Source organism: Simochromis diagramma, unplaced genomic scaffold, assembly GCF_900408965.1.
Source record: "Simochromis diagramma unplaced genomic scaffold, fSimDia1.1 OVJJ01000646.1, whole genome shotgun sequence".
NCBI classification, from domain to species: domain Eukaryota; kingdom Metazoa; phylum Chordata; class Actinopteri; order Cichliformes; family Cichlidae; genus Simochromis; species Simochromis diagramma.
The window spans coordinates 3,019,293-3,032,945 of record NW_024387279.1 but is presented as its reverse complement, the minus strand read 5'-3'; the positions used below and the strand labels follow the sequence as shown (position 1 = coordinate 3,032,945).

Here is a 13,653-nt window from a genome sequence, read left to right as displayed (position 1 = left end):
ACAGAACAACTGTAAGAAAAAAAAAACCTTTATTCTCCAAACAGATCCATGTGGTAGAAAGAAACAATTACAATATTCATGTCATAAACACAAACACTTAAACTCTGAAGAAAAACAAAAACCAATTCCTTCTACAAAAGTTGAAGTTTGTAGACATCTCCATTCTCGCCTCAGTTGGACACACTCTGCAGCAAGGTAATGTTGTCTCCCTTCAACATGATCCTCCCTGGCCAACACAGAAAAGAATGAAGGAGAGATCAAAGCTAAATTAGAACAGAACTGCCAGATGCTGGACAAGGGGAGGCACAAAGTGTCTGTTCACTTTCAGACAAAGCACCATGCCCCCATCAACGCTGGGTAAAGGTAATGTGAAATCTAACATCAGTATAAAGTGGATCAGTAGCCAGGGGCATGATGCAACAACAGAGCAATCCTCACCAACCACCTACAGTCCCCAACACACACCTAAAAATCCAAGAGTTGATTTCATTTACAATCCCAACTGTAAATAAGTTGTGATGCTGTGTAAATTGTAAATTAAAAACAGAATAAAATGACGTGTGTGTGTGTGTGTGTGTGTGTGTGTGTGTGTGTGTATATATATATTTATTTTTTGACACCTATGGTCAGGTCCTCAGGCAGCACTGCGTTAAAATCAGACATAAGATAAGACAACCTTTATTAGTCCCACACGTGGGAAATTTGTTATGATTCTGTTATGGAAATCAGTGTCCGTGAACACAGCTCACTGTGCCATCCACAAATGCAGGTTGAAAGCCATATGTGAACATGATCCAGAAATTCCAGTCTGGGCCAAAGTTCATTCAAAATGAACTGAGAAAAAGGGGAAAACTGCTCTGTGATCAGATGATTCAAGATTTTTGGAAAAAATGAACTCTGGACTAAAGAGGAGGGGGACCATCTGCCTTATTATCAGTGTTCAGTTCATAAGCCTGCATCTCCGATGGTGGATTTATGCCTATGGAATTGACAGTTTGCAGGTGTGCAAAGACAGCAGTGCTGAACGTTGTATACAGGCTTTAGAACAACACATATACATATATACATATACATATATATATATATATATATATATATATATATATATATGTATATACATATATATATATATACATATATATATATATATATATACATATAATATATACACATATATATATACACATATATATATACACATATATATATACCATATATATATATAAATATATATATATATATATATATATATATATATATATATATATATATATATATATATATATAATCCTGATGACGTCAAGACAACGCTAGACCGCATAGCACAGCTATTAAAACAGCATGGCTTCGTAGCAGCAGAGTCCAGCTGCAGAATTGACCTGCACTTTCACCATTTGAAAACATTTAGTACATCACGAAACAGAAAATGCACCAAAGCAGACTGACGATTGTCTTGAAATTCTTACATGTGTTGTCCATCCATCCATCCGCTTCCGCTTATCCTTTTCAGGGTTGCGGGGGGCGCTGGAGCCTATCCCAGCTGTCATAGGGCGAAAGGCGGGGTACAACCTGGACAGGTCGCCAGTCTGTCACAGGGCTAACACATAGGGACAGACAACCATTCACACTCACATTCACACCTAGTGGCAATTTGAATTATCCAATTAACCTATCCCCACAAGCTGCATGTCTTTGGACGGTGGGGGTAGGTACATGTGTTGTGTGTTTGTATTTTGCTTCTTTGTTTCAAATCACTGTAAGTGTTTTTAACTACACTTTACATAGCATCCCAACATTTTCAGAATTGGGTTTGCAGTTTCTGGGATATGCAGGACAATTGTTTTTCAAAAATCCCTGAGAAACAACAATGTCTTGATGACACACAATTTTTCTTCATTCTTACTTTTCACAGTCAACCTTCCTAAAAATAATAAAGTAAAATAAAGTAAATAAAGTAAAGTAAAATAATAAAACAGCTTTACAAAAAGTGATGCACTCTTACCCAATGGTTTTCTGTTCTTAGTCTTCATGTGGACTTCCTCAGCATCGTCTAGAACCAGATTCATGTACTCATCGAAACCCTAAGGCAATGAGACACAAGACAACAAAAGTGAGTCACATTGGTTTAACTAGAACTTGTACATGCCTGATCTCACAGAAAGTTCAGCCTGAGTGGAAATGCTACTCATAGATCAGGCCATTTCAAGTTAGACCAAATCATTTTAAGCCATGCTAGGACATAATGTGGCCATACAGGGGAACAGCAAGTGATAAAGGTTTGTTCCCAGTGAGAGCTTATTTCTATCTAGATAGCAACACGCACATGGTGAAGATGACTTCTTTGATTTCTTTGGTGCGTATAACACATTTCAGCCACTGCTACTTAGAGAAGGCTAAAGGCAATGCGAGTAAACAGTATGTAAAACTGGGCAGTGCTCGGTGTCAAAATGATGACATGGTACAGGAGCTCCACAGGGAACTGAGCCATCTCCACTCCTGTTCACCTTGCACACCTTACTTACCACAAAACTAATAATTCTGCAGTGGTCAGATGCATCAATGATGGGCAGAATGAGTACAGAGCACTAATGGATGATTTGGTGGAGTTGTCAGAGAGGAATCAGCTGTTTCTGAATGTGAATAGGACCACAGAGATGACAGACTGACAGAAGAAAATGGGTGGCTATACCACCTCTGTCTATCCTGGGACAGAATGCTAATGTGGAGGAGGAGGACGACAAGTACCTGGTCATCCACACTGACAACAGGCTGAACTGGAAGACTAAGGTTGAGGCTGTATACAAGAAGATACACTGTGACACCAAATAAGTGGATAAACTGATCAGGAAGGCTGGCTCTGTGACTGGCTGCCAACTGGACACATTTGAACGTGTGTTACAGAGGGTGGTTACTGAGGCTCAGATTATGCTTCAGTGGGAAATCTGCATTGTAGCTTACAACATAACCAGAAATCCCCTTTAACCCTATGCCATAACCTTCCACATAACCTGACGTGCACCTCCTGAGGAATCTGCCTGCCAGGTCAAAGCAGCCCGCCACAACTGACTGGCCTGGAAGGTTACGACGTAGGGCTAAGAGGGTTTTCCACACTGCCCATCAACATCAAGCTTTATAAACTGACCAAGAACATGGAGAAAGGTTGTATGTTACTTACGATAATGCAGCCTTCTATCCGCATGTTCACCTGTTCATACAACCAAACCTGGATCCGTGAGCGCTGGGAATGAGAGGGAGAATAAACTGAATACAGTTTTATCTTCAAAATTACCAGAAAACAAAACTAATCAGAAGGATGCACGAAAAAGTTAAAAGCTACTTACATTTTGCAGGTACCTGAAAATGAGATTCTGACAACCACAGTCAAGGACATACACACAGACTCAAGTTCAACATGTTTATAGTTAAAATGTGCACATATGTTGTTAATGGTTATATTTGCATTTAGTCCAAGTTATTGGAAATGTGATTCAGAGTCAGAGTTTGGGTCAGGGGTTCTTCCTGGCTTAAAATTGACTTTTCGGCTTCATATCTTGAGGGCAAACTTTATTTTCCCCTGATCCTTTTGTAAATAAAAATCTGTTTAACAAATAATTAAAATATAGTTACATTTATTTTTGTCATTATTTTAGGTTTAGGTAATTCTTACATCATATTAGCAGTAATATCAGTTGCTGGCATTCCCATAAGAGACCATGTAAACGTGGATCGATAGCAAATCAAAGAAAACACTACCAAGTTTCACTAACAATTAACTAATTATATTTTTAAAATATTTGAGAAGATGAAAGTAATTCCAGTTTTATAGCTATTAACTGTCAAAACACTTTCGTTAGGTAAGTATTCCGTAACTTCCTCACTCTCCCACATCATATTATATTTTGGTGTTAATAACTATCGATTGGTGGGCCTAAAACCCTCCATATGGTATCATATTGAGTAGTTTGAAGGCAGAAATTAGCCTCTTTTGCGTTTAGCTATAACACGGAACCACAGAGCCGGTGTTTTCCCGGGATTAACGCGGCTAAGTCTATACACTGGCTTTCTGACTGCATTTCAATAAAACACATTTTTTTTCTGCAAACATATTTCATACCCGCGCGACTTCTTTGGGTGAAACTGGTCTTCACAAAAGCTTACAAGCCTTGTAAAACTCCTCTCTTCACATGAGTGACTACAAATGTTTACGAATGACTAAATGTTAGCCTAGCTGCTAAGCTATTGTAGCAATCAATTCAACCGCGCAGTGTCGTCCTGCAATACAAAAGGATACAATGGGCTGCACCATAACCTTCTGGACCTTCTGTCCTTGTCCTCTGTATGCCATTCCTCCAACTAATTACCAGCTGTAGGTATATGCTGAAAAAAATTGCACCTTTTGTTAAAAGAGTGCACTACAACGAAACTCTCACGTTGTGAGACGTCTTCAATGGCGGGTTTCCTTTCGCGTGCTCTACCAGCACGGAGGTCTTGTGATGTGAAAGAGCGCCCCTGCCGGTGGGAGGTCACTATAAAAACACTAGAACAAATCAACGTTTATAACCTCGCGAGAACATACCTGTGCAAGTTTGCGAGCAGTGTGAAACGCGCCGTCTTTAGCATAAAAACAAACTAAAAAGCCATGACAACATCCATCGTCGTCTGTATGTGACAAAAGGTACCATCCTCCAGCTCTACCTTTTAGAGGTATAGTATCATTCCCTGTTTCCTATGATAGAGCTATAGTATTTAACCAGAAATGTTAACTTTAAAATAACTTAACTATATCAGTGGGCCTCAAGTTTATTCCATTGTTTTGTCAGTAAAAACCAATGACTGTAAAAACCTGTATGAGTCAGATCGGCAGAACTACATCTGTGCAGGAACAGATTATACAAAAAAAAAAAAAACAAACAAACATGTCATCATGATGACTTTTAATTTCAGGAATATGTACACGTTATTTAGGATCAAAACGAATCTGCACAGTATCAATTTTACCAGTTTAATCCATATCAGCTGTACTTAACTTTATTTGAACCCCATTCATTATTAAGCAGCAAATGTGAAAAATTCTCCCAACCACAAGGCTAACTGTGACTCTTCTGATTTTTACCTGCTGTGTTCTTGTGTTTCTGTTTTTCCCATTTTAAAATCTTTTGGTTGTAATTTTTTTGCTGTAATGTTATGAATAAATGAGCGTAACAAAGCTATGTTAGCTGAATCATTTCAGGATAGAACTGCTGCTACTACTGCACATTCACCCAGTGTATATACTATATGTGTATATATATATATATATATATATATATATATATATATATATATATATATATATATATATATATATACATATATATATATAATGTTCCTCCTCTACAACCCCCCCCCCCCCCAATTTTTGCACATGTCGAGGAGCGTGTCAGGCTACATTTCACTGTGTGTTATACTTGTATAACTATGCATGTGACAAATAATAAAGAACCTTGAACCTTGAACCTTGAACAGTCAGGACTTGAGTGCGTTTTTTCTTTTTATTTTAGCCATCTAATTTTTAAACAAGAGCCATAAAGTGTCTATCTGCAGGGACACAATGGTTATGATAGAACATCAGACGCCGTCTTCTTGGATGTGTCTCAGTCTACAGTTTGATTGTTCCCTGCAGAATAGTGATGGCCTGTCCAGCTATGTTGATTCTTCCATCATCCCTCAGTTCAAGTTCCAGCTCGCCACCACGACTGGAGCACTGGTAAGCTGCACAGACACAATAAGCAGGTTAATTATGGATAAAAGTGGAACACAACGTCTGTTATCAGATAAATGACACATTAGTAAAAGGCGGAGAAGGTTCAAATACGTACCCAGCATTTTCTTCTTTCCTAGTTTTTCAGACCAGTAGCTACCTAGGATTGTGTGGTTAGAGCCTGCCAGAACAAAGAATGCATAGCAGGAATAGCTTAACACTTTCTCTCAGTAATAAGACACCTGTAAATGCATCCTCTTTAATCACTTTAGTCCAGCTGCTTATATGTAAACGTTTTTAGACACACAAACATGGTCAGAATTATGTTATTTGAGAAATAATGTCTATAGATTACATACTAGTAAAGAGCAACCATCTTACCAGTGACAGGATCCTCAGGGACGCCAAACCATGGAGAAAAGTCTCTCGAGTAGAAGTCATATCGTGGCTGGCAGTCAGGTGATCCTGTTTCCACATGTTAGCAGTGTTTGATATGTAATGTTTGTTGGCAGAAACATTCAGTGAATGTTGTTATACAAATTAAAATGGGCAACAAACGAGTCCACAGGATGGTGACGGCAAAGGAGAAATCGGCGCACCATTTGTCCTGTGATCAAACATTTCCCCAGAGCTCAACCCAAGTGAAGGCCTATATCAGGGGTCCCCAATCCCAGTCCACGAGGGCCGGTGTCCCTGCAGGTTTTAGATCTCACCCTGGGTCAACACACCTGAATCACATGATTAGTTCATTACCAGGCCTCTGGAGAACTTCAAGACATGTTGAGGAGGTCAGTTAACCTTTAAATCAGCTGTGTTGGATCAAGGACACATCTAAACCCTGCAGGGACACCGGCCCTCGTGGACTGGGATTGGGGACCCCTGGCCTATATTATGAGTGGAATCATAGACTGTGCTCTTCATCACCATCATCATTAAAACACCAAATGAGGGAATGTTTTTGGCAGAGTGCTGTTCATCCCTCTAACAGAGGTGCATTGAAGCTTTTCTGATGGTACATGGTGGGACCACACCTCGCTTAAACACTTCATGTTGGGTTTCCTCTGGTTTATTCTTTACTGTTACGTCTTAATTTTAATGGAATTACTACATGTGGTCCGATCCAGCAAGTCTACAACTCTACGAAACGCACAGCTCCGATTACCTTTCATAGTGATGATGACGGCGCAGAATCTTCCACTTCTCTCAGTATTCTCAAGAGCCACAGTGTCAACTTTCAGATCGGTAAGCGCGGAGCTGGAGATAATACACAAAAAGCACATATACATTTACTAAAACGTGACGAGTGGGTGTAGAAGGCCAGTTGCTTGATTATTTGTTTGGGCTTTAAACATATGAATAAGCCCCACTAGCCGGGCACCTGAGAAATATAATTGATTGTTGCTGAACAAATGTTTAAGATCTCATGAACAGTAGGACCACTATTGAGATTCCTTTGAATTTGGCAACAAGCAAAGTGTTTTTTAACCAACATGTCACAGCTGTCAGCCAGTCGAATCAGCAGCTTCTTGGTGTTGTAGCAAAATAAAACTTCCTGAACCGGGAGGTTTCCGACTGCCACCTGTGTCACACATGTAAAGGCAGAGACTTAGCTGAACACACACACAGGAATGTAGTTACACTTTCACAAACTGTTCACAAAAATGTGATTTCTGACCTTGATGGTGTCTTTGAAGTCGTTGGGATCCTGAAATAAAGGGAGTTCAGAAAGAAAGCCATTTTATATACACTGTTAATAAAACACAAGAACTCGTTTTTTTACATTACAGGATCTGATTAAATTGTTCATGTAACTAAACAGGAAAGGTTTATTTTACCACTCTGGTGGGGGGATTCAGAGGAAAGTCCATGATGTACCCTTCCTCCTTCTGGGTGACGGAAAGATCTCCACTTTTGGTCTCAAACACCAGGGTGGGATTTACATTTTCTGAAGGAAAAAATTCCATTACATGGTTACATGCTGGCACCTCTTTGCTCCTTCTTGCAGTCAGCTGCATTGTGCATTACAGGCATCTTTTAAAATAGCTCCAGCGGCCTTTTCTAGTGCACCATGATGTCACTTTTTTGTTTTTTGAAAAACCTTTTTATGTGTAAATGTTGCATCTTACTGATGTGTTGGAATAGCACTGCTGCAGAGGCCAGAGTGGCATGACCGCACAGGTCTACTTCAGTAGTTGGTGTAAACCATCGAAGGCGGAATCTTGATCCTGTTAATCACACATTTAAGACTTTTTTCAGTTTTGTTTTGGTATTAGTTTCAAATACACAGAGTTAAGCAGTGTAGATAATAATGTTAGTGATTGGCTTACATCCACAAAGGTCTTCAAGGTCAACTTAATGATTTATTGGTTAAAGATTGACAAAAAGCCTTATAATTTAGAAACCATCATTGGCCTCCCGTCCACACTGAGACGGCGTTTTCCCCGAAGGAAAACGCAGCGTTCTCAAAACGCTCTCGAAAACGCATACATTTGAAGACGGTGCTTTGGCATGGCAGTGTGGACTGAAAACGCAGACTTTCGAAAACGATGGCACATGTTAGTCATATGATGCAGTCATGTGACCAATTAAACAAAGATCGAGGAGGGCATTACACAGCAGTTGTTTTGTTTGCTCTCAATTTTGACAGCCCTATTAAAGATTAATATCAGTTTCTACATTCTTTAATTCTCACTCGCTTTTGCAACGTTGTACTTTTGTGTTACTCACAGCAACAACTCCACCTCATTGTTAGTCCATTTAAAAAAAACTTGGTGTTTTTCCTCAACATTTTGCCGCGATGTTTCAAAGAGCCGGAAAGTAAATAAACGGCAGATAGAAATGAGGTAGGTCGAATCTTCTTGCGTTTTACGCATGCACAGTACTGGAACGTAAGCGTTTTCGGCCGTTTCAATGTGGACGCACAACTCTGTGAAAACGAATTAAGACGCTAGTGTGGATGCAGAGCGTTTTCAGATGAAAATGCCGTTTTCAAATCTATCCGGGCTAGTGTGGACGTAGCCTTAGAGAAGCTGCTCATAGCTGGAAGTCATTAAATTGTGGGAGATGAGGAAAAAAATGTGGGAGATGGCTCTACAACATCTGTGTGTGAGCAGAGAACTGCAAATGCCAGATGATATTTTTGGCAAATTACAAGAAGAATACTGAACTGTTACTGTCATGGTTTGGGTTCACTTTTTACTTATTTAATTTAAATATCAGGCACTCTTTAAAAAGTCATACATGCTTTGATCTTATTACATATGGACTATTGTAATTCCCTCTAATATGGGCTCAACCAGTTTTTTCTCCTTTCTCAGCAAATATAGTTCAGAGTATTCTTCAAAAGTCACATTTTTAAGTCTGAAGTTAAACTTATTGTATCTGTTCCTGCTTCTTCTTTGTCTTTGTGTTAATGATACCTGCATTCCTCTTGGACCGACTGCACACTGCATTTTTCACTGCGACAGCTTGTTGCACAGTTCTTTGGACTCCATACAATGTAACATTTTGACCTGACAGACTGCTGAGGACAGTTTGTGCACAAAGTGAGTACAATGCAGCTCTGTGTGTGTTTAACTGTATAGGATCTCTCTAAACATAAGCTTGAACAGATAAACTTGAAAAATAATGAGCTCCTGCTAATGGTTGTGGGTCCTTAATTCTGCCTGACGGCACTAGTTTAATTTTGCTGAAGGCTAACCTTTCGTGAATGACATTTCTCAATAGGTACAAAGTGCCATGAAATAGACTTTGTGGTGATTTAAAGATATTTTTCTCTAATTAACTGTATTTTGATCCTGAAATGTCTGTTGTCTCACTTTGTTAACAGAGCCACTGGTTTGATTCAGACACTCCTAACTGTTCCTGCAGCTCACATCATTACAAAATGACGTGGCATTTTCTCTTAGAGCCTCACAGCTGTGCAAATTCTTCACCACTACTCACAGCTTCTTCTTTTTTTTAATAGTGACTCCGTTTTTTCCTATCATACAATTTCCTTGACTCATTTATTTCACTTGTCATGTTATTCAGGTTTTCAGGTTTTTGTTATTTTATTTCAGTCTTTTTTATTTTCTGGAAATACGATATACTACGGTTCTTATAACTATAAAGTCATACAAACTTGTTAATCCATATTGAAAAATTTCTATCCTGCACCTATAGGGACTACTTTTAAGTTTAAGCAGTATGTGAATCATACACCATACTGTATACTTTTGAAAGGGAGCTTTCCATTACAGCATTATAATCTAAGAGGCTTTGGAATTGGCAACCCAAATGTGATCTGTATTAAAACAGACATACCTGTAGTAAAGCTATCAGAGGGATTAATCCTGGTGATGAAAGCAGTTTCTGAGAGGTTCATCTCTGCTGCTATCTTGTAATACAAGTCATCACTCAGCTCCTGTTAGAAACACACGATTTGATGAGTAAATATAAATATTTGTGATGAGTGTAAACATGCACTGATATGAGCTGCTATGACCGCGGTTCCAGATTAACTGGGGTTTATGGAAGCCCGTTTCCGCCACTAAAAAAAAAGGATCCATAACTCGAAATTTCGATTTATTAACTCAAAATTTTGAAAAAAGTAACTCGAAATTTCGAGTTAGCGCCGCCAATCAGTAATCTACGTGAATGACGTCATTTCCTTGTTACCCGGAAGCTGAAGCCCTCAGCTACAAATGCTACAGCTAAGCTACCGGTATTACATCCAGTCGCGAATGCACAGATTGCTGAGTGTTTTCAGCCTGGCTTCACAAATGATGAAATCCCTGTGTTATTAGCTGAATCACATGGTGTTACTATCAGCAAACGTACTCGCGAAAGCGCCAATTTGTTGGGATCCGTTTTTGAGTGCGCGTTCCTCTGTGCCATATGCTTCCGGGTAACAAGAAAGCGACCTCATTCACGTATATTTTTGATTGGCAGAGCTAACTCGAAATTTTGAGTTACTTTTCTCGAAATTTTGAGTTAATAAGTCGAAATTTCGAGAAAATAACTCGAAATTTCGAGTTATGGATACTAGTTTTTTTGTTTTTATTTAGTGGCGGAAACGGGCTTCCTTAGGGGTTGGTCGAACAGATGTGTGGTAGACTTGCTTTTCAGGAGCCGCTACCAACAAAACAGCAAATAAACACCAAATATTTCGTCTGTGATATTTGTGAGGTTACCTCAGTCTTGTTGCTCATGAACAACTAAATGTTTAAAAATGTCGCGAGTGTACCTGGTGATATTCTCATGCAGGAGGCGATCGTGAAAACAGCAAACAATTAACACCACGCCGATGCTGTTCACAGGGCAGCAAGAGCAAACAATCGGGAGAATCTTGTCGTCGTTATCGTTCCCCTCGTACGTGTTATTACTCCAATTTCAGTGTTTTCGCTTCACAACTAAAGCGTGCAATTTACTTTGTGTTCACTCAAATGGAGTCGAGTCAACTAGCTCCACCTGTGGACGAAAAAAAAATCGTCCCGGGGAATATGACTAGAGACCGGCCCACCATTATAGGAAAAATCATAAAGCCTTTGAATGAAAACAAACGCTGTTGTGATAGTGATGTACACTGTTCTGATGGTATATATGTATCAATCTATCAATTGTTTGTTGTAAGACTCAGATAATTATTTTTTTAAATGCTAGACATTTTAAATGAGAATAAGAAAGAAAAGTATTTCCTTGTGCCCCCCTCTCCCCGTTAATGCCCTACATGGACCCCTGACAACACTTTGCTAGACCCGCCCCTGCACAGTTACCAGCTGTCAGCTACTTAGAAAAGGATCTTGGTGTTATTTGTCTCTCAGAAACAGTTCACAAGAGAATTCTGAGTAAAACCAAAGTTACTTTCCCTAGTAACTAGTTACTCTGAAAGTAACGAGTAACTTCAAGTAACTGAGTTACTTTTGATAGAAGTAACTAGTAATGTAACTAAGTTACTAATTTAAAGTAACTTACCCAACACTGTTTATATCTGACCCAGAGAGACTGCAGGTCATAACTTCTTACCTGAAGTTCAGTTCACCTGACACTACGGGACACGGCGGCCGCCTCGGGGCTCTCTCCTCCTGCCTCACCTTACCCTCATCCACCTTTGCCTCTGTGGAAGCTCCGCCATAGCCACCACCAAACAACTGAGTTAGTTACACATCGGCCAGCCCGCTGGGCCAATACACCACCTCTCATTATTCAGCGTTGCAAAAAATAAATAAATAAAGAAATAATCCATCAGACCACTGGCAAAACGGGGTCCGATGGCTAGCACTAATGTTAACTTGTTAAGCTTTCCCCGAAAAAATTTTTCCGCGGTGGCCGTACTTTCGTGCTTGGCTCTCCTACCTTTGCTAACATGATGCTCATGGTGCTGCATTCACTTACCCTCGGATATCTGAGCGTTAGTCCCAACACTGGTGATTAGTAATAAACAGAGCCAGTGAGAGTGATTGGATTTAAGAAAGTGAGTGACTCAGGTGTGTCAGTTGGTTTGTCATCTGTGTTTGAGTGTGGGGGAGAGCTAGAAATGTTTACTTTTAATGCTAAGCAAGAAATATTCATGATTTATTTCCAAAACTTGCATATGATCTGCAATTTGTAGCAGATCTACTGACTATCACATAGCAGCTGGAGCAGTCTCAAATGGAGGCCAGACTACAAATGTTGTGCATGCTAAATAAACAGAAACAAATGATCCCTGTTGTCTTTACTTAATGATTGGTTTTAGTCCTGACAATCCACATTGCTGTCATTGCATCTTTCAACATGTTTGTGGGTCGATTTGAATGAGCCAGATGTAAGTGCAGCCACTCAGCTTCTTCTGCAGATGTGTCACAAGTTAATCTAGTAGTAGCACTTGGCCACAGGTGGCAGTAGTGGACTGACCTCCATTTGAGTTCATCTTTCTAAAGCAGATGATTGTAAGCTTCTGGCAGGCAAACAGACGAAGTTTGCTCACTGAAAAAGAATAAACAACTAAATAAGTTAATTAGAAGCAGCAGGCTGATGTATCTTATTGTATGTATCTGTTCTTGTGTGATAAGAAAGTTTTCAGGGGAAAGCAAACAAAAAACCCACTTTAATTTTCATGGTTTGATTGATAAAAGATTGTTTGAGTTAAAATACCTTTAAAAACACATGTTGTCGAGCTTGTTTTGCAGAACGAATTTCTGCTTCTGGTCTGCACTTGTGCGAAGCACCGATGCAGGCCGCCATAGCGCCAGACTACACATTAAGCTGTGGCCTAAATAGTTTTACTCACATGCAGAAGTGGACAAATTGCCGCAGGGTTTCCCTTGAACGGCAAATTGGTGAAGGAATCCAGCGTGTACACTGGTATCTCCATTGTAGGTAAGCGAAGGAAGACGAAAATGGCTTAAAAGTCAAGAGCCTCCTTCTTCAGCACCGTTTTTGGTGGACAAAGTCCGCACCCACTGCTTTTTTTTTTTTTAACTAGAACTTTATTAATCAATCAGTGAGTACAACATACAAACAGATGAGGTATACAAGAGAGTAGAACATGAATACAAATAACCAGGAGTACAAAATAATGCAGTTTCACGTGCAATGTTTCCAATAGATCAGACAGTAGCAGCAAAGGCTAGCTGTCATACAGTTGTCCTGCAGCTGCTTACCAGAGAAAAGATGAGTTTGATGATTGTGAGATAATTTCACGCAGAGATGGAGAAAGATGTAAGAAAGACATGACAGGAGGAAGAAGAGCGCTTATCTTTTTAAAAGGAGCGCTCAGTGACATTTGATGAACTGGAAGTTTAAAGCTAGCGCACCTTCATTCAAGACCTACTGTTACTTGTATTCTTTGAGTACATTTCAGAGCCTGTAGTTTTACACTTTTGCCGAGTAAAGAAGTCAAATCAGTCCTTGCCAGAGTAATTCTTATCTGCACTTCTACTCAAATAACA

General features: G+C 39.6%; 2 protein-coding genes across 3 annotated transcripts; both read right to left on the bottom strand.

Annotated features, from left to right (window-relative positions):
* Positions 1-12: 12 nt before the first annotated feature.
* On the bottom strand, positions 13-4,462 carry snrpe (small nuclear ribonucleoprotein polypeptide E). Its single transcript, XM_040002988.1, has 5 exons — positions 4,292-4,462; positions 3,342-3,368; positions 3,176-3,238; positions 2,003-2,081; positions 13-226 (listed from the first exon to the last, which is right to left on the bottom strand). The coding sequence occupies exons 1-5, from the start codon at positions 4,343-4,345 to the stop codon at positions 171-173; spliced, it is 279 nt and encodes a 92-aa protein (XP_039858922.1). The 5' UTR covers positions 4,346-4,462; the 3' UTR covers positions 13-170.
* Positions 4,463-5,512: 1,050 nt separating this feature from the next.
* Positions 5,513-13,177, bottom strand: LOC120715811 (phenazine biosynthesis-like domain-containing protein 2). 2 transcript variants are annotated; one of them, XM_040002983.1, is made up of 10 exons: positions 12,993-13,177; positions 10,046-10,145; positions 7,867-7,965; positions 7,576-7,685; positions 7,416-7,445; positions 7,231-7,319; positions 6,903-6,994; positions 6,122-6,205; positions 5,859-5,921; positions 5,513-5,751 (listed from the first exon to the last, which is right to left on the bottom strand). In XM_040002983.1, the coding sequence occupies exons 1-10, from the start codon at positions 13,074-13,076 to the stop codon at positions 5,639-5,641; spliced, it is 864 nt and encodes a 287-aa protein (XP_039858917.1). In that variant the 5' UTR covers positions 13,077-13,177; the 3' UTR covers positions 5,513-5,638. The 2 variants fall into 2 exon arrangements, with proteins under 2 accessions (XP_039858917.1, XP_039858918.1); XM_040002984.1 differs by lacking the exon at positions 12,993-13,177 and adding an exon at positions 11,747-11,765.
* Between the last annotated feature and the right edge of the window lie 476 nt (positions 13,178-13,653).